Below are 25109 nucleotides of genomic sequence, written 5' to 3' on the forward strand. Positions count from 1 at the left end.
GAGTGTGTGTGTGTCAGTGTCTGTGTGTGTGTGTATGTGAGTGTGTGTGTGTCTGTGTGTGTGATAGTGTGTGTGTGTGTGTGTGTATCTGTGTGTGTCAGAGAGTGTTTGTGTGAGTGTGTGTCTGTGTCTGAGACAGAGTGTGTGAGAGTGTGTGTGAGTGTGTGTGTGTGTGAGTGTGTGTGTGAGTGTGTGTGAGAGTGTGTGTGTGAGTGTGTATCTGTGTGTGTCTGTGTGAGAGTGTGTGTGTGTGAGTGTGTGTGTCTGTGACAGTGTGTGCGAGTGTATCTGTGTGTGTGTATCTGTGTGTGTGTGTCTTTGTGTGAGTGTGTGTGTGTGAGAGTGTATCTGTGTTTGTGTGAGTGTGTGTGTGAGAGTGTGTGTGTCTGTGAGTGTGAGTGTATGGGTGTGAGAGTGTGTGTGAGTGTGTGTGTATCTGTGTGTGTGTGAGTGAGAGTGTGTGTTCATGTGTGCACGTGTGTGTGTGAGAGAGAGTGTGTGTGAGAGTGTGAGTGTGTGTGTGAGAGTGTGTGTGTCTGTGAGTGTGAGTGTATGGGTGTGAGAATGTGTGTGAGTGTGTGTGTATCTGTGTGTGTGTGAGTGTGTGTGTGTCTGTGAGTGTGTGTGTGAGAGTGTGTGTGTGTCACACAGCACCTGCCTTCACAAATTCACATTTGCCTCCTGGGGAGACGACAGACACCCAACAATGCGATGCTGTAAGACCTAAGGTGCTATGCACGCTCCTAGAATGCAGACACTGTGGGAACGCAGAGAAATTCCATTCTGGTTGAGGGAATCCTCAAGAAATGAGAGAGAAAGTGGTCTTTGAGCCAAGTCTTGCTGGATAAGAAGCAGAAAAGTAAGACTGGAAGATCTCAGGTGACAGTGTAAGCAGGGTGAATCCACTCTCAGGAAATGGACAGTGAACGTTGTTAGGCAGGAAGTGTCAGGGCTGCAGCTAACTTTGGAAAAATAGCGAAAGTGTGGAGTTAAAAAGATAGTTTGGGTGGAGAAGTGACTCCATGGTAAAGAGTTGAGAGAAAATGGGTGTGGGTTCATTCACAGGCTCTTGCTAGCTTCGTAACAAATTCCTAAACTTCACAGATCCCCATTTTTATATGTAAAATTAAAATAATAACCAGTGTATAGAGCAGATCTAATGACTACGTTCTGAGAAAGCATATGAAAGGGGCTGACAGTTGAATAATACTTATTTTGAGTTAACTATTATTTTCCATTATTATCATCATCACCAATTTTAGAGAGTTAGAGATCATTTAAGATGTTGCTGCTGTAATCCGGTAAAGAAATGGTAAGTCAAAAATCTAATATAGCTGCAAAAAGTACTTAACTTGCACTTATTTTATCTTTGCTAAAAGTATGTAAGGCAAGTGCCCATATCCTCAAGTTACAGATGAGAACCTGAGGCTGAGGCCAGTTGCACACTCCGGTGACACATCAGATAGGACGTGACACAGAAGAGGACTTGCAGAGTTGCCAGAAGGTGCCTCCAGCACACACGTGTGTGTCGTGCAGGACATCATGATAGTCGCTGTCACAGACCTGAGGGACCAAGCATCCACCATCATTGTTGAATGGGTCATGGTTTGTATATTCTCCCTTCTGAGGATGCAAGTGGAAAAGGCAACACCCATGTAGGAAGAGAGGACTCACATAAGAGCATCTGATGCCCTCTGCCTCGAATGAGGGGGGCAGGAGTCTGTACCCCACTCCCCTCTTCAGGTCCATGAAACCAGGGGGAAGACTGTCACCAGTCCAGCCCTGGCTGAACGCTGTAATTGCCCTGTACCAGAGGATTTTACACGGCCTGTTGAGTCACCTCCTCACTTCTTGTTGTTGTTTAGTCGTTCAGTCATGTCTGACTCTTTGTGACCCTATGGACTGCAGTAGGCAAGGCTTCCCTGCCCTTCACCATCTCCCGGAGTTTGCTGAAACTCATGTCCAACCCAGCCATCTCATCCTCTGTCGTCCCCTTCTCTCACCTTCAATCTTTCCCTGCATCAGGGTCTTTTTCAATGAGTTGGATCTTCACATCAGGTGGCCAAAAAGTATTGGAGCTTCAGTTTCAGCATCAATCTTTGCAATGAATATTCAGGGTTGATTTCCTTTAGGATGGACTGGTTGGATCTCCTTGCAGTCCAAGGGACTCTTCAAGAGTCTTCTCTAACACCACAGTTTAAAAGCATCAATTCCTCGGCACTCAGCTTTGTTTATGATCTAACTCTCACATCCATACATGACTACTGGAAAAACCATAGCTTTGACTAGATGGACCTTTGTTGGCAGAGTAATGTCTCTGCTTTTCAGTACACTGTCTAGATTTGTCATAGCTTTTCTTCCAACAAGCAATTGTCTTTTAATTTAAATTGGCTATTTTATCCTATTCATATCTGGGTCAGATCAGGGTGGTGGCAGCTTCAAAAATTGGCAGACAAGGTTGAGGAGAGGCCATGTAAGAATATTCTCAACTAATCCCTTTACTCAGAGCAAAGAGTTCCCAGAGCACATCTTGAAAGGACAGGCGGGCCAGGCTGGATGCCATTGGAGCCAGCCTGCAGTTTCCCCTTCACCTTGGATCCCCAGCCACTCCCCTCTGCTCACCCCCAGCCATGCTGAGTCCTCGGAGGAGGAGGTAGGGGTGACCCAGCTCTGAGGCCCCCCACCCCGCTGCCTGCCTGCAGGACTGTGTTTCTGCCCCAACGCTGTTGTTCAGCCATCCACGTGAGCAGAAGTGTAAAAGCCCAGACCTGTTGAGTTTAGGGAAGTCTGTGAACCCCAGGTTCTGCTTGCTTCCTCCAGCCACCCAGTAAAAATTGTCTCACTTTGTGCAAAAAGACTCTGCTGTGTGGAAAGTGCTCTGAATGAAAATTCTCCCTTTTGAGCTGCTTGGGCAGAGACTGCAGAAAAGCATTGTGAATTTCAACATGTTCCTCCTTGTCTAAGACCCAGGCATGCAGCCCCACAGGAGGGACGGTTTGAAACCAGGCTTCCAGCAGCCACATGTGGAAGCCTGGACCCAGATTCAAAGGCCTGAGGTGTCAAGGGATCCAAACAAACATGGCTGACTTCCAGAACCGAAAGAGGCTGACCCGGAAACAGGCATTTTCTCTGTTTTAAACACTGTGCTACATGCTCACTCACTTAGTCATGTCTGACTCTGTGACCCCATGGACGGTAGCCCACCAGGCTCCTCTGTCCATGGGATTCTCCAGGCAAGAATACTGGAGTGGGCTGCCATGCCTCCTCCAGGGGATCTTCCCAACCCAGGGATCGAACCCGTGTCTCCTGCGTTGAGGGGGATTCTTTACCCATGAGCCACCTGGGAGCTGTACCAGCTAGCAATCAACTTGTGTCTGTTTGTTTGTTTTTTTTGTTTTCACAATTTGAAGACAATTTTTTAAGATTCTAAGAATTCAACACCCTAGTCATCCCATGTCGACACAGACATATGTGAAATGCACACTCTTCCCAAATTGAAGAGCCATGGGAACAGGGAACTCTCCAGGCGATCTGAAAACAGTGAATTTGGCCCTAAAAGTATTTTGAGACTAAATAATGAGTTACACCATGGAGGTGTCACAGTCATAGGGACATAAGTTAGGATTTTATGAAACATGGATGACAAGGGCTTAGGGAGTCACAGTTAGTCATAACAGAAAAAAAAAAAAAATTCAAAACAGTTCTAAGTGTTAGGAGCCCCTTAATGCTTCTGAAGATTTCCTCTGTATCAAGGAAAAGACGCAACTGCATACAGAGGGGACTCAAACTTATAAAGCATATTCCATGGCCTCGGGTAGTTTTTAATCTTGTGGCAGGAACAGACGTGGTAACAGTGTTGACATGAGAAAGAACACGGAACAATGCAATGATAAACATGTGTGCTCAGGGCTCAGAGAAAAGGCGGCAGTTGAACTGGATCTAAAATAAAGGAACTGATAGATCATTGGATATATTCATGGAGCAGCTTTGAAAGGCTTCTTCTCAAAGCTTTTTTTTTTTTTTAAGAGAGAAAATTTCAGCATGCTTTTTAAAAAAGTCTTGAAGAGATGCGTCACTTTTGACCCGTAAATTTGACTTCTAGGAATTGGTCCTAAGGCAATAAGGCAATAAATGCTACTCATTAAAATGTGGTTTATTATGAAATTTATTGAGATATCACAAGTAGCATCACGTAACTACACTAGGGCACTGGTTAAACATGTTATGCATATTAATTGGATGGGGAAGGACATAAAATTCACAAATTAATATGTATTGATGTAGAAAGAGTTACAAGGTTCTCTCAAAGAGAAAAGATAGGTTTCCTAAATGGTATGCAAATGGGCATGTCATTTTTAATATCTACCTACCCATGTCTCTATGGGAAAATATTTAAAATATTAGATGCATGTTGTACCTAATATTAACTTCCCTCATCTTTTTCCCCCTAATTTACTATTTACTCATTAATTGTGGAAGGAAAAATAACCCAGAATGTCACTTTAAGCTACATCTCTCTGGAATATTCTTTTGTGCCAGTGAATGCTTTTAAATATAATATTTAGTGGATTTTGTTTTACCTAATTTGGTACTAATGTTTCTTAACAAATTTTCACTCCTTCTGGTTGTTATAAAGATCTTTTTTTTTTTTTTTCCATGAGAGTACTGTTTCTTTATTTACCTGCCTCTTATCTTTCCTTCATCCTTTGATGGGATATTCCTTGCCAAGGTCTGAATTGTGAGTTACATAGGAGCTTTGAAGTCTCATGTCTGTAGTTAGGGGAAATGCTTTCAAATGTTACCATGAAGCATTTGACTATAGTTCTTGTTACTGACTTACAGAGAAGGAGCACAGGTGAAAATTCAAATTGATTAGAATAATTCCCTCCCAGCGGTTTAAGTTCCACTAACATCTCTGTAGATACTAAAAGTTCAGAGAAAAATGGCAAGAGAAAAAATAAAAGCACTCTTTGTTTTTTAATCCATTTTACCCCATAGTTATGAATAAGGAAAATCATAAGGGACCAAAATGCCTAGGAAGCCACCTGGTCTGTTTATCATCTATCAGCACAAACATATTCTTGAAAAGCAACAAGCACTCAGCACTCTCTTTTGGATAATATGCTCTATATATGCACAAGGATGTGAGAGTTAGACCTTAAAGAAGGCTGAGAGCCAAATAATTGATATTTACAGCTATGGTGCTGGAGGAGGCTCTTGAGAGTCCCTTGGACTGCAAAGAGATCAAACAAGTCCATCCTAAAGGAAATCAATCCTGAATATTCATTGGAAGGACTGATGCTGAAGCTGAAGCTCCAATACTTTGGCCACCTGATGCGAAGACCTGACTCACTGGAAAAGACCCTGATGCTGGGAAAGATTGAGGGCAGGAGGAGAGGGGGCTGACAGAGGATGAGGTGGTTGGATAGCATCACCGACTCAATGGACATGAGTTTGAGCAAGCTCCAGGAGATGGTGAAGGACAGGGAAGCCTGGCGTGCTGCCGTCCACAGGGTTGCAGAGTGGGATGCGACTTTGTGACTGAACAACAACATACATGCACACACACACGTGCACACATACTCATCCCCAGAAGCAATAAAACAAAGAAGTCCTGCCGTTCACAGCCCAGTGGAGCTCCCTCGTGGAACTCGTTCTAGCAGCCTGGACGCAGGCCCACACTCTTCAGTATGCTTTGCTAGCTGAGTGGCTTAAAGAAGACGTGAAACAACCCTACATGCAGAAGGACCACCCGACAAGCTAGAGCAATGAAGACCAGCAGCCCTGACTTGGATCAAGGGCAGAGTGGCATCTGCAGGTCAACCACATAGGAGGCTCTCTCCAGGTTCCCCAGAAACTGGTCCTCACAGGCTCTCTAAAATCCCATCTCACCTGGGCTCCCGCACATTTCCAGCAAGTGGCCAGGACTCACAAGCCAGGGGGAGGTCAGCTCAGGGGCAAAGAGGTGTACTCTGGGGTGGAGTCAGCCTCCAGCAGCCCTCATAGTCCCGCAGACTTGCACTGATGTGCACTTTCAAGATCTAAAAGGCAATAAGTTCAAGATTCAGTATTAATTAAATGAATTTACCTGTCATGTGCTGTAGGCTAGATCTGTAAGTCTTAGTTCCATGTTTGTAAAATGGGAAAAATAATTTCTCTTCAAAGTAAAACACACAGCAAGACAAGAAAACCTAGATGTCTGAAACGCCACTGCCCACCTCTCTGACACGGAGAGGGATGGTCCTGAAACAGAGGACAGCATGCTGAGAAAAATCAGCCAGACACAGATGAATATGCATGGCCTCACTTATAACCTAAACAAGTCACACACACACAGAAACGGAGAGGCTACCAGGGCCGAGGACTGGAAAACGGGAAGATGCTGGCCAAAGCTACAAGCCTCCCTTTATTAAATGAGTACTTTTGGAAATCAGTGTACAAAGCAGTGACTCTAGTGAACAGCACTGGATTACTGGATTGCATGCCTGATACTGTATTACACACTTGATCCTGTATTACATATTTTACATTTGCTAAGAAGGTAGATCTGAAATGTTCTCACACACACACACACACACACACACACACACACACACACACACAAGATAACTGAGGTAATGGTCATGGTAGTTATCTTGATTTTGGTCACCATTTCACCATGTATAACATATATAAACTCATCTCACTTCACACACTACATATATGCAAAATTTGTTGGTCAATTATGCCTCAATAAAGCTAGAAAAAATAAGATGTGAATAGAATAAATAATTTTGAAAGAGAGACCAAACCGCAGATGGTACTCTATTGCTGTCTGGCAGCTCTGAGGTTGGATGGCTGTGATCAAGGCGATGACAGGCTTGCTTCCGTCTCAGGCCTGTGGGGCCGGGCCTGCTCCAGGCCTGTGTGTTCAGCACGTGCACAGCCGTCTTCTATCTGTGTGCTCACATGGCCGTCTGCATGTGTCTCTGTGCTAATATCCACTTCTTATAAGGACACCAGTCGTATGGATGTGGTGCCACCCTTGTGACCTCAGTTTTATCTAACTATACCCTTAAAGATAACGTCTCCACAAGTTAGCTCCTAACATCCTCAGTCAGACTGACCATAAACCACTGTGAAGTCACAAACCAGGGCATATTCCACTTCACATTCCTGGTGAGTTGCACCAGCTTTGGCACACAGAAGTCATAAATCCATTTGAAAAACTGAGGCAATATCATCCTCATCAATCTGAAATGGAAAATTGTTTACAGTTTTGGAAAATTTTTGTGATGATACATGCCTTGTGTATATATTATATAATGCCTCACTATCACAATATGTGTCATATATCACATGCATACCTTGCATAGAGATGAGTGTTTAATGTGTGCATAGATTGTTGTTCAGCCACTAAGTCGTGTCCAACTCTTTGCAACCCCATGGACTGCAGGATACCAGGTTTCCCTATGCTTTACTATCTCCTGGAGTTTGCTCAAATTCATATCCTGTGAGTCAGTGATACCATCCAACCATCTCACCCTGTTACCCCCTTCTCCTCCTGATTCCAGTCTTTCCCAGCATCAGGATCTTTTCTAATGAGTTGGCTCTTCACTTCAGGTGGCCAAAATATTGGAGCTTTAGTTTCAGCATCAGTCCTTCCAGTGAATATTCAGGGTTGATTTCCTTTAGAATTTCCTTTAGAATTTCCTTTAGAATTGGTTTGATCTCCTTGCAGTCCAAGGGACTCAAGAGTCTTCTCCAGCACTATAGTTTGTTAACATTGATTCTTTAGTGCTTAGCCTTCTTCGTGGTCCCGATTTCAACATCCATACATGACTACTGGAAAAACTATAGCTTTCACTATATGAACCTCTGCCTGCAAAATGATGTCTTTGCTCTTTAATATGCTGTCCAGGCTTGTCATAACTTTCCTTCCATGGAGCAAGCATCTTTTAATTTCATGACTGCAGTCACCATTCACAGTGATTTTGGACCACAAGAAAATAAAATTCATCCACTGCTTCCACTTTTCCCCCATCTGTTTGATGGGACCAGATGCTGCGATCTTCATTTTTCGAATGCTAACTTTTTAGCCAGCTTTTTCACTCTCCTATTTAACCCTCATCAAGAGTCTCTTTAGTTCCTCTTAGCTTTTAGAGTGCTATCATCTGCTTATCATCTGCTTCTCTGAGATTGTTGGTATTTCTCCTTGATTCCAGCTTGTGCTTCATTCAGCCCAGCATGTCACATGATGTACTCTGCATATACAGGAAATGGCAACCCACTCCAGTATTCTTGCCTGGAGAATCCCATGGACAAAGGAGCCTGGTGGGCTACAGTCCAAGGGGTCGCAAAGAGTCGGACATGACTGAGCCACTAACACACACACACACACACTCTGCATATAGGTTAAATAAGCGGGATGACAGTACACAGCCTTGACATACTTTTTTCCGAATTCTGAACCAGTCTATTGTCCCATGTCCATGTATATATGGAAAGCTCAGCAAGAAGTCATCTTTCCCTGAGTCTCATTGCTGCTAGGGTAGAACCACGTTTTAAAACAAAAATTGAATCTTTTTAGGATGGGAAGGTGTCCACAAGAAAGGACACTTGCGAGGTGACCAGGAGTGTCCAATGCACCGTGTGTGTGTGTGCGTGATTCTTCACAAACAGGACTCTGTGGGTCCAAAAGGGTCAGTGCAGAGGTGACCCAGCTGGGAGAGGCGTGAATGCAGGTGGGGGTGACCCTAAAGTCTGCATTTGTGGTGACTAGAGGACTGCAAGGTCCGCCCATGAGGGAGAAAGCCTGGTCGGCCTTCTGAGGCTCCAGTAGCCCGGGGCCTCCTTGCAGAGCCACGGGTGGAGGGAGGGAGCTTGCTGTGACGGCACTCGTGACCTGAAGGTGACAGTGCAGATGAGACCAGCTGGGAAGAGCAGCCAGTCTGAACCCGGAGGCTGCGTGTCCCTGTGTGAAGAGTACGCAGGTTTGCAGCAGCCAGACTGCGGCCCAGCTGTGCCTTGGTCGATGTGGCCCAGATTCCAATGATTGCAAGTGTCAGAGCTGTGCCCTGGCCCCCCACGATTAGGAACAGCTCACCTCCTACCCTCCTGTACCCTCGAGGAGCGGGTGCATCTCCCCAGCTGGTTGCATAAGGAAACGTCACTAGGTCAAGTGAGGGAAAAAGTTTCCTAAAAAAAGAGTACACTCATTTAAGACCCTTGAAATGGGCAAGGCTAAGACTCATCTGACCCTGAGATTAACAGGAAAAACATTTTTTTTGTAGTCTCTTAATATATATTGTTAAAAATAACATCAAAGAGAAAATGGTGAGTGATTCAGAAATTCAAAGTCGTGTTTTTTTTTCTTTTTTACTTCACAGTCTTAGAGTATTGCCTTATGTGCATTTATTATAGGAATCTTTAAATAATGTGGTTTTTAATAAACAGCAAATCATATGGACATGCACCCATTCCTATAGCCAACTGCTAGCTGTGCTGAAAGTCTGGGTGATCCAGGAGGCAAAGAACATTGTTTCCTGTTGGCCCACCTGACGCCTGTCTTTGCAGGTGGTGTTAAAGAACCTGCTGGAATGTTGGATGGAGCCGGAGCTTAGACACACATACTGGAGGTTTCGTTGCCCGAGTGTCTGACTCAGGTCCAGGCTAGCCTTCTGCAGCTGGGACGTTTGGTACAGACGCGGCCTCCTGTCGCCTGCGCATCAGATCCCCGACATCATGCAGGTTTCCAATGGGAGGAAGCGCCCTTAGGCCAGGAGAGGAGAGCTCACCCTCAGGCTGCAGCCGCCGCCCCTGCTGGCCTCCTTCCTCGGTCACTGGGGTGGACAGGAGGACCACAGGACCTTCTGCTGATTCGCTGTCAGAGCCTTGTCTCTTAACTGTCTTATTCAACAGACAGCAAGAGCTGTCCATCTGGGCCATTTTCCAGGCTTAATTCTAAGCGATTCCCTGACATTTAGTCCTTAAGCTTTGGAGGACAGGCTCTTCCCTGCCTGACCTTTGGCTTAATGCCTGATGCCTGATTTGCTGAAGCCCTGCGCACGTTTACGACCTGCTCCTGCATCCCTCCTGTCTGGGCTGGGCTCATCTGCCCCATCTCTAACAGGGTCCATAGTCTACCTCCCCCTGCTCCCTTGACACAGATGAACGTTCTCACTGGCTTCAGTGAGATGCGCGTCTCTGCTCTGGGCCCCTTGGATGTCACAGACAGAACAAGAAAAGATGCCAGAGCTGGCTTATTTGGTGTTCACACTTGGCAGATCAAGGTGCTGATGAGACATGACAGTGTGTGAGAAGACAGCAATGGCCTTCTCTTAATGATTTTAACTTTTTATGGTCTTAAATTGTGCTGCTATTTCAGGAGCTCACACTATGAGCAAAAACAAAAGTATAGAAAAAATTTAAAAGGGGTGTGCAGAGCAGAGCAAAGATGAGGGAAATTAACATGGTGCCAGCCGCACCTCCAATGGGCTCACAGTTCATCCCAGGAAGCGGACACCCGCTCGGCCCCAAAAGCATAAAATGGACATTTACAGGTTCCATGGAAGGTTATGGGGTGTGTATGAAAGGATTCTGAATGCAGAGCTGGTTAACTGTGCCTGAAATAATAAGAGGAAGATTTGTGGATGGAGTATCTTTTGCAAAACCTTTGAAAACTGAGAAGAACTGAGACACGCAAACATCATAGGGTAGATAAAATTAGCAAGAGGAAGGGTATAGCCATGGGGGTCTCCCACAATAGAATCTTTGAAAGAGAGACAGAGAGAAAGAGAGAAAAAGAGATTGTTGTCTAGGAGAGGAGACCTTTGTCTTAGGACTATGAATGCCATGAGAGTGGAAAAAAAGCCTAACAGAAAGCATCAATTTGATAAAAGGAAGTGCTGTTTGATGGAGAACTCTTCCCCTTTTTAATAGGTGGTGGGTGTTCTTGTTTTGTTGTTCCTTTTCCAAGAGGGTATATGTGTATGTGAGAAGCCTTTGGAATAACTATCTTGAAATATTTGCATCTAAATATGTGAGTATTACATGTGTATATGTACAGACATTTGTAGCTGGTCTATGTATATTTGCATGCATACACAACTTTGATGCTTTCGAACCATCGTGCTGAAGAGGACTCTTGAGAGTCCCTTGGACTGCAAAGAGATCAAACCAGTCAATCCCAAAGAAAATCAGTCCTGAATATTCATTGGAAGGACTGATGCTGAAGTGAAGCCCCAGTCCTTCGGCCACCTGATGGGAAGAGCCGACTCACTGGAAAAAACAATGATGCTGGGAAAGATTGAGAGCAGGAGGACAAAGGGGCAACAGAGGATGAGATTGTCCTCTGGATGGCATCACCAGGTTGAAGGGCATCACTGACTCAATGAACATGAGTTTGAGTAAACTCCAGCAGATAGTGAAGGACAGGGAAGCCTGGCATGCTACAGTCCATGGGGTTGCAAAGAGTCAGACATGACTTAGTTACTGAACAACAAAAATAAAAATGCACTTATAATACATAGCTCTTTTTTTCATTGTTTTTACTAGTTTTCCTAGATAAGGACTACATTTTACTTCCATTGTTACTTTCTTCAGTGCCCCAAATAAGGCTTAGGGTGGCAGTATTAGAAACTCAATATAAATACATATACAAATGTGTGTGTGTGTGTGTGTGTGTGTGTGTGTGTTCATAAGACAGCAGATTTAATTAGTAACATGGTGGATAACACCCAATTAGAAACATGGAATTTCAGGAACACTTCATTTGCTCAGATTTTTCTAGTTGACTTTGACAGAACAGAGATAAATGAAACACCACACTCTGAATCATGTCAATTAAACGTCCACAAGAGCACAGAAATAACACAGCTTCCAGATGACTTTTTCCCAAACTTGACAAGCAATCCATCTCTTGGAAGTAATAGGTGTATGAAATTCCTTAGGCTCCTTAGGGAGCCTGGGTGATTTTCAGTCTGTGTGGATAGTATCCATGCTTTCTGGCTTCTGAGTCATTGGCATTAAAGAGGTTTAACCACCAAGGAACACCCCGCAACTTGTGTGATGATCTTCTAAAGCGTAAGGAAACTGGCTTAACGTCAGAGGAGTGCTCACACAGAGCGCTCTGGGAAGAAAGACTTTAGCATTTCCAAATGCATTTCAGAAAATTATCTTGCAAGTTGACTCTATAGCTTTCAAGTTACATAAGTAAACAAATGAGTCACAGACACAGGGTGTGATGTTTGAGAACAGTGTGCTTACCCTTTTACAATGCAAATGGGGAAAGAGGAGCTGATGGAGGTTAAGTGGAAAAAGAGACGTGATAGATATATTATAAATAGAACCCCAGAATTTATGGTAAAGCTATTTGGAGAAAATGGAACGGCCTGGACAGTTCTATTTTGGCTCAAAGACAGTCATCGTAACTTTAAGGATCCCAGGAGCCCTTCGTTCATTTATTTTTACTGTTGGCAGAAGCGAAACCTTGAAAGAAATGAATTTAACAATGGATTAAATTGCTTAATTTGGCCTTCTTGAATAAAATTTTTAGAACTACCGATTCCTTTAGCCGTATCTGTAGGGACCACTCAATGTCCTCACTGTTGGGCTTCATGAGGTTTCTGACCTGGTTTGAGATGCTGCAGAAATAGAACACATCTACCAATTCCTGCAGAAACACCATTCCCTGGCTGATTGCATTGAGGTGTTCTTTGCCTCCTCATTGTCATCCTTTATAAATCCAAATATCTTTGATCCACTTGATTTTACCAGGTCCTTTGTTTCTATAGGTTTGAAATAAAGCTGTTAGTATATTGTAAGCTAATAGGTAAAGACCTTTTAATGCAATCATTTCCTCTTTTCTCTGTAAAGTGGATCTCTTGTATCTTGTATTAACCACGTCAAGTCTGCTATCACCCCATAATTTACGTCTCACTTCCCAAAGTATTGATTTGTTAGAAAACCAATTCCAACAGATTTAACAGAAATACAGCTAAGAATTGTAGGGGATTTGCAGGAGATCTCACCGCAACAAAGACAGATGTACAGTCACTGATAATTACGGGGAGGGTTTAAGCAGCACTGGTTCTTGAAGGTTATTAACAGGCATAGAGGGACAATGTGTCCTCCCCAATAGCGTTTCTTTCAGGACTGCTTCAGACTGGAAAGTAGGGCACACACGTTAAAAGGTTGTAGTGCTTTTCCATTACCGCTGTAACAAATGAACGCAGACTTGATGCCTGAAACCAAGACAAATGTATTACCTTATGGTTCTGCAGGTTACAGGTCTTACACAGCTTTTGCTGGAGTGAAATCGAAGTGTCAAGGGCTGTGTCCCTCCTGGAGGCTCTCGGGGAGGATGCACTTGCTCGCCTTTTCCACCCTCTAGGGGGTCACCCTCCTGCCTTGGTCCAGGACCCTTTCCTTATCAATCACCACCTGTGGCGTTCTCACATGCCTGGCTCTGACATAGTTTCACAGACGCAGCTCTCTTGACTCACTCATTCTGTCCCCATCTTCCACATTTACAGATCTTCCTGATGACATTGGGCCACCACATCACCCGGGATAACCTGTGACACCATCACATCGTCGGGGTGCCCCTTTCCCATGTAAGGTGACAGTCCCGGGTTGTGGAGGTTAACATGCGGGCACTTGGGAGCTATGACCAAAAAGGTATTCAGTTTCAATTCTTCTAGAACTCTGATTGTCCGGGACCTTAGTAAATCTACAGCATCATCTGCTGGCTTGCGTATTAATCAACTTTCTTTAAATTAGCTTGTAATGAAGGAATCACTGACTTTGTACTATGATCTTTGTGTTAAATGGAAGCTCTAAGCTGAGCCCCCGCCCTTGGGAAGGTAAGGGAACTACCTACAGTTTCAAGGATAGGTCTTGTATGGAACCACCACCTGCCCCTACAGTCCCCTCCCCATAAAGAGTATGTGAGTATTTGTCGAATTCACACAGCTGATTCAAGAAATTCATGCACGTTAATTCACCCTGGAATATGATTCATTTGCATGGTTTGGCTCCAACCACAGAGAACAAATGATATAATTGTTACTAAACCCTCACCTTTGATTCTGCATAAAAGAAATCTGCACAGAATTTATGCATTTTTGAATGCATACACTGGTTTGATATATATCATGTAACTAACTTCCTGCTTCATATTTTACAAACTGCCTCATACATAATAAAGCAGGAATCAACAAACTGCGGCCCATGGGTCAAATCTGGCCCATAAGCTAAGAATGATTGTTACATTGTTAAGTGGATAAAAAAACAAAACAAAACAAAAAAACCGAGTAATATTTTCTTTACAGAAAAATCACATGAAACTTAAATGTGGTGTCTGTAAGTAAGGTGGTTGGGACGTGGGGGCAGCTTGTGTTCTTCGAGGGCAAAGGTGAACAGTTGTAACAAAGGCATCGTAACTCATAAACCCTAAAATATTTCTGCCTGACCCTTTCTTGTCGAAGTTTGTCCATTAACTCAAAACCGACATTTCTGTGGGTAAATATTTGCAAGATATGGGGATGACAAGGGGTTTGTTTATGGTATTTTTAATGTTGACATGCAACTAATGGGTAATTCAACCTAGGTTTTGAGATCAGAATTCCACTCAAAGAGAATCTAATTAAGGATAAGCAATATTTTCAAAGCAACAGCACAACAAATGTGGATTTCAGTTATAAAAATTTCAGTGAGTGGGAGTAGGTGAGTGGGATGGATGTGGGTTTCTGAATCCAGAGTTCACTTCTCTCCTAAGCATTGTCACTAATAAGTAAAGAGGTAGGCAACCTGTTTCAAATAGAATTTGCCATGTAGTCTGACCAGGAAAAAAAAAGTGAGGGAGCGCGCCTTCAAACAAAATATCCCAATGATTAAATGTCTCCTGGAATGGGTCATATCCAGCATCACTAGTCAGTACCACACAAATCCTAGCAAAGAGGCAGATCTGAGTAGCGAATTACCTCTTACAGGAGATTATTTCAAATAGCGACATAAACACTGTTGCAATTGGTTCCAGTCAAGGTTTGGCTTTTCACTTTGAATGGATGCTGTGCGTTTTTAAGTCTGAGAGTTGAAATAGAGTGCCCTGACATCAAAAAGCTCGCCTGCATATTTCACTGGATGCAGCTGTTTCTCAAGGTAGCAGAGCTACCAGGGATATGCTCTACATGGCCAGCCCCAAATTCTGGGAATAGAGTACGTTTCCAGCTCAACCGGGCAGCAGTGGGCGCTCCAACCCCAACGGGCCCTGCCAGCTCCAGCTGCGAGACAGTTTGTTCACCCCTGACATATCATCTGCATGAATAAGCATCACTTTGAAAATAGATTTGCTGCTGAAATGCAAAGTAACTATATGGTGCATAGCTCCATGCAAGTAACATCAAAATGCTTTGGGAACATTTCCATGGCATCTGTATTGTCTCTTTAAAAACTTTGACATAGGTCTTTTCAAGTCCAGTTTACAGACTGGAAAACTGAGGTTCAGAAAGGATAACCCAAGGATATACTGTCTCAGTTAGTACAAGTGGAGGCAACACACATTCATCCATCCATCTGAAGCATCCACTCCAGTCGTGGTCAGGCCTCTGGCCAGAATGGAACGTGTCACATCATTTCTAATGATCAAGAGCGCCTCTGCCTGAAACGTCATTTACTCCATAATGACATGAAGTTGTCAACAGTTGGAAGTAAATGACTCGTTTTTTTCTGACAGCCAGAGTCCACCTTGGAAGTGGACTGGCTGTTTTAAACAGCTTAGCCAGAGATTGAACCTGTCTCACTTTTGAAACATTTAATTTTGTTTAATGTACTAATTGACACACACACACATGAGGCATTTTGAATCTCTTTGACAGTTCTTGTCACTAAGCTCATCAACACCCCTCTTCTCCACTTCAGAAGGCAGGGCCCAGGTTGTGAGTCTGCAGATGGACCCTGGAGACACTGGATGTTATGAGTTGTTTGAGTCACTTCAGGTGAAACAGAATTGCCAAGTGATCAAACACTGAAGGGCAGAATTGTATCATTTGCGTATTCCTATTCCTTTGGTAATTCATTATGATCCTGGTCATAATAAGAAGAAATAAGAGCTCAAAGGAATATCGGCTCACTTAGCCATCCTTAATGAAGAAGAATCAAAATGTTCAATACTTGTGAAAGCCTTCATTCCATCAAGGATGAATGTGGTGTTTGTCTGCGGCCAGAGGTGAAATAACCTGCAGTGCTTCAAGGTGAAATGCAGCTAACAAATGTCTGTTTTAGGTAACTCAGCATGCAGACAGTCAGTGCTCACTTGTGAAGGCGGGTTTGAGATGGGCCATTTGTGAGGCTGGTTTATAAGGGAGCTGTTTTCATTCTCTCTTCCAGGCTAACCGGCATGAACCTTCCTTCTCCTGTCATCAGTAGCAAGAACTGGTTGCGACTCCATTTCACATCCGACAGTAACCACCGACGGAAAGGATTTAATGCTCAGTTTCAAGGTAAGAAGGCTTCATCTTATATGACAAAAAATAGCAGAAGATACTCTGGTCCTCTGGCAACCCTGAAATTTCAGAACTCTCTTGCTGAAGATGAAACAAGAGTTGTAAGCTTGAATGAAAATGGCTTCTATCTCTCATATGAACCGTTAACTTTGGAACAATTAGCAACTTCTTAGTAAAGTTTTACTGTCATGACAGTACGCTCTATATTTTATTGTTTTGCTGGAATTATTGCTAAGTTTTAACCGGTAAGTCAGTGAACATGTAATAGCACTCATTTCAATCGCTATGCACCAACCCAGTAAATAACAGTTTCTGATTATTTTCTTTATTTGCTTACTAAGAAGGATGTAGCATATGGGTTGCATGAAAGTGCATAAATGCATCATCTTATCACTTTCAGTCCTAAGATGTATTCACATTCCACAAATGCAACCACCTAATGATTAGTGATTTACACACAGCTGTCCTGTGTTTTGCTTAGTAGTTTAGTTGTGTCCCACTCTTTGTGACCCCTGTACCATAGCCCACCAGGCTCCTCTGTCCATGGGGATTCTCCAGGCAAGAATACTGGAGTGGTTGCCATGCCCTCCTCCAGGGGATCTTCCCCAGCCAGGGATCGAATCCAGGTCTCCCGCATTGCAGGCAGATCCTTTACTGTCTGAGCCAGCAGGAAAGCCTAAGAATACTGGAGTGGGTAGCCTCTCCATTCTCCAGGGGATCTTCCCAACCCAGGAATTGAACCGGGGTCTCCTGCATTGCTGGTGGATTCTTTACCAGCTGAGCTACCAGGGAAGCCCAGGGGAGTGCAAAACAAAAACACCAAATTGTTTGTAGTTGGGTGAAACAGAGAGCTTGCCATCGATAGTATATTGGGTTGATTTTGAATCTTTTTGCATCTAATTCTAGATACAAAAAAAAAAATCTCAACTGGATAGCATTTTATCATTTCCTGCATGTTTCCCATAGTCAATAATTGTTATCAATACTATGAAAAAGGCAATAGAAACTATTACACATGCATCTGAAAATAAAGCAAAGTAGGATGGCTCTGTCAGAAAGCTCGATGATTTCTCAAGCAAACTTCTCTAGCTTTCCCCAAACTGTAGCCAATTCAATGAAGGCAGAATTCCCTGAACACTTGGCACATGTAAGCTGGGACCCTAAAATGAGGAAATGACAACACCCCCCATGTGCCAGTGTTGGTCCTTTAATGGGCCGGAACCTGGTGGTCTGGAGTCGACGATAAGAAAGTAAGAGAGAGAAAGAGGCTGATAGCGCTTGTTGGTCCTTTAATGGACCGGAACCTGGTGGTTCCGAGAGTAAGAGAGAGAAAGAGGCTGACATCCCCTGGTTTACACGGAAAGCCAATAGAGCCCCGTTCTCTAGGGCTCGCGCTGCGCGGAGGCACCGGGCGCCCTCTCGAGTGGGTGAAGGCGCATGCGCCTTCTCGAGAGGGTCTCAGAAGCCCGGGCAAGAAAAGTGAGCTCAGCGGGCCTCCGCGCTCCAAGGAATTAGCCAGAAAGAGAGACAGAAAGAAGGAATAGAAAGAAAGAAAGAAAGAAAGACACGGGGACCAAATCTCTGATGGAGCAAAGGTGTTTTAATCAACATGGCGTGGGCACATATACTGTAGTTATTCTCAGGAGAGATAAAGATTAAAATTCCAGACTTACAAAACATAAGATGATCCCTATCAAAGAGAGAGTTGCAAACAATCACCTTTTACCGTATGGCTCATAAAAAGGAAGAGGGTGCTTATCACCATAATGAGAAATGCCTGGATTCCTCAGCCCCGGAAAGGCGTGCCTCTCCTCTCAATTCCTGAATATTCAGGAATGAGTAAGGGCCAGAGGGTTCCTGACAGATCCAAAACAGCACACAGGAAGCCTCTTGTTAAATGCTTCCTGACACTCCAGAAACTCGCAAATCACAAAGACAGTGTGCAAACAACTCTGTCTATGAAGGATAGAACATAAAGTCATAGATGCCACTGAGGAAGGTTTTAGTAATGTTCCAACTGGTGAGTCTGAATGCCACCTATCTGAAACACATTTATTTTCTTTTTATAAATTTGATTGGAGTATAGTTGATTCACAATGTCGTGTTCACTTTGAAACACATTTTGAAATCCATAATGCCCTTATTGTGTCCTTTTGGGCAAGAAGTAAAAAAAAAAAAAAAAAAAAAACTAAGAGTGATTTTCAGGGATTTAAATACAGATGATGCTGAGGAGGATGCATGTAGTAGATTTTACCTGCCCCTGGTCCACAGGCACGTGGACCCTCACAGAACGCGCCTGACTTGGAGGCCAGGGACAATTTTGTTTCTCCTAAATTCATTTTATCTACAAGGAGCATCATGCATCTCTCAGTTTCTTCTGATGCTGCCAGAAAGTTCTTAGATTGCAAATATACTGCCGTGAACTTGAGGAGAGTCACACCAATTTGTTTTCACTAATCCCAGGACCCAGGCAAGGCAGATATTTTTCTTCTCAGACCTGCCTTTATGTTCCTTGATCTTCCAAGGCCATGTATTCTAACTGCAGTTATAGGAGAACAGGTCTGGAAAGCACAGAGCAATGGGAGTTGGGGTCTCATGGGGATGTAATGGGGGAAGCTGAGGAATACCCCACTCAGCCTTGGAGGAAATTCTAAGTTTTCTCCATGTTATTTCCCATCAACAGATATATCTGTCTCTGATTTAAGACCCTCATAGAGCACTATTTAAAATCACAATTGACTAATCAGTTGGTACATTATAGAGTTGTTGCTAAACTGGTGACTGATCTTCTCCAAAAGTCCTACTTAGTTGATGCATATGGGAATACAGAAACATTTCCAGGTGTCATCCTCTCAACCTGATCATTGAATCTGGCACCTGGACCAGTGACTGAAAGATGAAAAATAGAATGTCAGGTTTGAAGATGCTCCAAATCAAATTGGTAGATACAAAAAGCAATTGCAATGTTGCAACACTGCATATCAGCCACTGATTTTATATGTGTGTTATGTATAATATATTCATATGTATTTGTATATGTATAAAAGTGATGATTAAAAAAATTAGCACCTAAGCGGCCAGGCTCCTCTGTCCATGGGATTCTCCAGCAAGAATACTGAAGTGTGTTGCCATGCCCTCCTCCAGGGGATCTTTCTGACCCAGGGATCAAACACACATCTGTTATGTCTCCTGCATTGGCAGGCAGGTTCTTTACCACTAGTGCCACCTGGGAAGCCCATATTAAAATATATTTGTATATATATAAAAGTGATGATTAGAAAAATTTGCGCAGAAGACCAAAGAGATGAAAAGACGTGAGGATACAAGGAGGGGTAAAGTGGCTCAGCAGTGATGTGTAAAAAGACCTCTTCAGGCTGACGCTGGAGATCACGTCCAGGACCAAAGGTGGCAGGAGCTGCCCCTTCTTCACCGGCCTCAGGCCTTATATCACAGGAAAGGTCATGACATCACGGCTAGGCCCGATCTCAGCTGACCGTCCATGGACAGTCAGATTCAGCCCTGGATGTCATCCTTTTGAAACCAAAGGTTACAAAACAGAGAGGATCAGGGTGATAGTAAGAAATGTCCCAAAACGGGAACTGAGGATGCTGAGAAGGAGCCTGGTCCACACCAGGCAGGAAGGTATCACGTGCGTTTTTTGGCTCCTGGGGGCAGAACTGTCACCCGTGAACAGAAGCCACAGGTGGACCTTCCTGGCAACCCCAGAACAAGCCCGCAGGCAGCAGAAGGCAGGACGCAGAGCACCGGCCTGGGCGGGCCTCTGGCAGCCCCTGGCCGCCCCGCTGACATCCCCACTGGACACAGGGCTGCCTGGACGTTGCAGGGAGGTCTCAGTATTTTCACTCTGAGGACAGATACTTCCTGTCTTGTAGGAAGGTAGCTGTTCTTGTAAATTTTCTTTTTTCTTTTCTACCTAGATTGAACATCAGGAAGCCCCAATTTATATTGTACTATATTTCAACTAAACAAATTCAAGGGGGAAAAAAAAAAGCAAAAAAATGCTGTTGTTATTACCTCCACACTTGCTAAGAAGAAAACAAAGTAGAAGAGCGATCTAGAAAACCAGCAAGAACAATAATAATAGTGAAAACACGGTGTCTAGTGAAAGCTACTTTAATATCAACGTAAATATTCTCTCAAAGAATCTGAATCTCGGGGTATTTGGTGGATAAGGGGAACATTAGAAAACACATTTCTGTGCTCACTGCCTTCAATGTTATTGTAGTCACATTTATCATTTGCAGTCACTCTTATAACTGTAAAATTTACATCAGTGTTACTCAGATTGAATGAGACAGCAGATTGTGTGAGATTGCTGTGAAAACTCTTTGTGTTCCTAAGTTGCCAACGCAGCCCCCTGCTGGCGTCTCTGCCACAGAATCTGCCCCTCTGATGGGAGAATGAAGCCTGCAGAGATTTTTACAACTTCTAAAAACAAAGAGTCCATTCCTTTTAACTTGGGGCTTTTCTTGGTCAGATAAACAGCCATCCAGCAGTGTAGCATGGTCTTTCTTGTCTTCCTTTATGATTCTACCTTTCACCCCTGTGTCCTTTCTTCTCTGAACCTCGCACTTTATTCTTTGGCTTTTCTCTTTTCGATCATGCCATCAAGTTATGCCAGAAGTAGAAGTAAGGTTGATTGACAGGTAAAACCACTCTGTAGCTGCTAAATATATTCACCTTTAAAATAGCATTATGAGCAAAAAAACGTGGCAAATGCAATAAAAGCCACTTGATAGATTTGCAATATCATGTGTCTCTTATGGGCCCTCACAGAATGACAGATTTATGTAGGACATGCTATTCTTTAAATCAACTGAAAATTGAGCCCATTCTTTATATGTTGCCTCCATCATTAATTATAATTAAATAATTGCCTTGTTAGCACAATCCATCATGTAGACATTTCTGATGTCTATAAGATGAATTTTTTTAAAAGATATATTAACCTTGAACCATGAGTACCTCTCCAGTATGAAGTAGCTATATATGTGTCAAGCTCCAGTTTTATATATGTTTATCTATTTGTAAAAATACAGTTTTCACAACATGAAATTCCCATTGATTTCTGTAATTGATCAATCATGTGGAAAGTATTTCCAGCTTACATAGAGAATACTCTATCTTTTAAATCAAGGGAAAACCTGACTGTGGATTTAAATTTTGCATTGACACAAATAATTGGCATTCTTTTTATTTTACTTCATTCTATACAACTATTGATGTTTTTCTTTTTATTAAAAATGAACAACTTTGTACAAAATGAAGACTTTCTGTTGTTAAACACATGTTTGGGGGCTTTCCTGGTGGCTCAGTGGTAAAGAATCTGCCTGCCAATGCAGAAGACGTGGGTTTGATCCCTCATTGGAGAAGACCCCGCATGCCTTGGAGCAACTAAGTCCATGCACCACAAATACTGAGAGTGTGTTCAGAGAGCCCGAGAGCCGCAGCTACCGAGCCCATGTGCCCTAGGGTGTGTATTCCACAGCAAGAGAGGCCACGGCAATGAGAAGCCCATGCCCCACAGCCGGGGGGCCGCCCCCTGCTCACCCACAGCCGGGGAGCCGCCCCCTGCTCACCCACAACCGGAGAAAAGTCTGCGTGGCAGCAACAACACAGCCAAAAGTAAATAGCTAGAATGTGTTTTGGAAAATTGGGAGCTTCATCTTTTGAGATTAATTCAAATTCAAGTAGAGGTCACGCCTTCTCCCTTCACTACGCAGGGCTCCCCTTCCCTGTAACCTGAGATACAGTCCCAGCGGCTCTGCCTCCGAGGTCAAGGACCTGGATCCTGAGGCCCTGTTCATCTGTCTCTGTCTAGGACAGTAAACAGTAAGGGCCGTAAACTAGAACCTGGAAGGGGCTCACTTGACATACAACGTGTTGAAGGAAACCAAGAGATTCCTCTCCCCGGGGCTTGGGACCACTGGTCTGCAGAACCAGTGAGGAAGCCCCAGGTGGTTCATTTCTGTGGCCTTGGGCACCGTGCACCTTTGCACTGAGGGGCCTTTCCATGTTTCCTGGTTTTCTTTAGATTGAAATAAACTACTGAAATCTCATCTTATAACCTCTAAGTAATTCTTGCTGTTTAGTCACTAATTCGTGTCTGACTCTTTGCAACCCCATGGACTGTAGCCCCCCAGGCTTCTCTGTCCATGGGATTCTCCAAGCAAGAATACTGGAGTGGGTTGTCATTTCCTTCTCCAGGGGATCTTCCTGACCCAGGGGTCAAACCTGGGTCTCCTGCATTGGTAGGCAGATTCTGTTCCAGTGAGCCACCAGGGAAAAAAGAGTTTTTAATAAGTATCAATTCACTAAAATCAGAAACACATACCACTTTCCTTAAATATATACTTTAACTTCTCTCAGAACCAAAAATTCCTGCAACTCTAGGACTTTCAATAATTCACAGAAGATGCCCATCTCTGTGTTTCCAGCTGCTGACTCCTGTCCTCTCCTTTTTCATTAAGTACTTTTTATCAGCCAATATCCTTTCTGTCTTGTGTATCTCACTATCTTAGTCTACAAAATGAGAATAATAACATCTGCCTCCCCAGATCATCGTGGGTAGCAAATAAAATGAAAAGAAAGTGCTTTGTAAACAGCACTGAGATGTCAGAGCATGCATCACCCATCAGTAGCCTTCCTCAAGCTTAGTGTCTTCCTCACCCAAATTAACTAAAACAAGCAGTTTGTTCTTCAACATTTTAAAGGATATTTTAAAACTTAAAGAACAGACCTACTGTTACCTTACATTGTTGGCAGTAATTTGGATGGGCACAGACCTTCTGGACAGCTGTTTCAAGGTAAAATTGGACCCCTGTCTTCTCTAGACCCAGCAATTCCACTCTGGGTACCTGCCCACCAGAAATGAGCACAGGTGTGCAAAAGGACAGAGAACATGTACTGAAGGTTCACCCATGATGGTCAGACACTGCAGTAAACCTACATGCCCAGCCACAGTGGAGCATGTGAAGAAAGGGTATATTCATCCAGTGGAACACTAAATACAAATGAAAAGGGACAAACTACTTCTACAAATAACAACATGAGGAGTCTCACAGACATACTGTGGAGCGAATGGACCCAGACACAGAGGCATGCACCCTGCATGGTCCCTTTACCTGACATCTGGGGATCTGCAAAGTCATGGTTTACATGGGTTGTTATTGATGTTCAGTCACTCTGTCACGTCTGACTCTTTGTGACCACGTGGACTGCAGCATGCCAGGCTTCCCTGTCCTGTGCTGTCTCCTGGATTTGCTCAAAACCATGTCCAATGAGTCGGTGATGCCATCCAACCATGTCATCCTCTGTTGCCCCCTTCTCCTCCTGCCTTCAATCTTTCCCAGCATCACGGTCTTTTCTAATGAGTCAGCTCTTCATATCAGGTGGCCAAATACTGGAGTTTCAGTTTCAGCATGAGTCCTTCCAATGAATATTCAGGGTTGATTTCCTTTAGGATGGACTGGTTGGATCTCCTTGCAGTCCAAGGGACTTATTGCTAAAGAACACCATGCTTTTTGCATATTTACATTTCAGTTTAAAAGGTGTTTTTAAAAAGGGTCCGAACAATCCCCTTCCTCCAAAACATGAATTTCTATAGAATTTTCTTACAAATAGGCACAGACAAAAATAGCTAGAGGTTTGCCCACTCAATGTCATGATGCTGTCAAAGGTCAACCTTAGGAAGCGGCTCCCACCGCACAGCAGGGAAGGGGACAGTAAGCGGTGGCCACATCACACAGCCTGTAAATGCATGGCTGCACCAGGCATCAGCAGAACCCTCTGCGTTCTCTGTTCATTGTCATCCTCTCAACTCTATTTCCTCCATAGACTTGCTACACCGCTTCCTTTGTTGCCAATCAGAACACCCTTCCTTGGGGAGCAGCGCTTTGTTTTTGTGAAAGGGAAATCCCAAAGAAAAGAGTGTCACTATAAGACAACTATGAGCAAGTGACAGCTTCATCCATTTTCACCTCTGCTGATGTCAGAGGGAGCAGAAGGGCTGCTGGAGACAGTTTCCCAGAGGAGGCGCCACCTGGGTGTGTCCAGGGCACCAGGAAGGAGCAGCAGAGGGATCTGGGCAAAGGAGCATCGAATGCAGACGTGTGTTCGGGCTTCTACAAACACAGCCCGTCAGTCCTGGGGTCAGAGGGGAGACAGAGGAAGAGAGGGAGGTGAGGGATGCGGGGGAAAGGGAGGATTTACGCTGCTCTTAGAAACGTGGCTGTAACTGAGGGGTAAACGGAGGCTCTCCGGCGCGTCCGAGGAGTGGGATGGGAGGGCAGTGCACACAGTTCTGTTGGCGAGGCTGCAGGGTGGCCCCCTTTGGTAGCTCCCGGTGGCCGAGGGGCGGACAGCCTGGGGCATCTCAGGAAGAAGGCTTGCCAGGGGGACACTCTGAGACAGTGAGCACAGAAAAGGGGACCCACCCCGAGTCGTCGCATTTAACAAAGAGGAAAAATGTGGCTGAGATAAAGACAGAAAGTGCCCTTCATCCCAAGGCTCAGCCACAGGCTTTCTGGGTGGCTCAGCTGGTAAAGAACCCGCGTGCTGGTGCACGTGATGCAGGGAACGTGAGTACAGTCCCTGGGTCAAGAA

At 44.1% G+C, this 25109-nt stretch overlaps 1 protein-coding gene across 1 annotated transcript in view; it reads left to right on the forward strand.

The window, feature by feature from the left end:
* CSMD1 (CUB and Sushi multiple domains 1) overlaps positions 1–25109 on the forward strand; it is a 1985846-nt gene that overhangs the window by 1259763 nt on the left and 700974 nt on the right. The window contains exon 6 of the mRNA XM_070460176.1: positions 16369–16481. Coding sequence (XP_070316277.1) covers positions 16369–16481 — 113 coding nt within the window. The remainder of the gene's footprint in view (positions 1–16368; positions 16482–25109) is intronic.

This window comes from Odocoileus virginianus, chromosome 32 (genome assembly GCF_023699985.2).
Source record: "Odocoileus virginianus isolate 20LAN1187 ecotype Illinois chromosome 32, Ovbor_1.2, whole genome shotgun sequence".
NCBI classification, from domain to species: domain Eukaryota; kingdom Metazoa; phylum Chordata; class Mammalia; order Artiodactyla; family Cervidae; genus Odocoileus; species Odocoileus virginianus.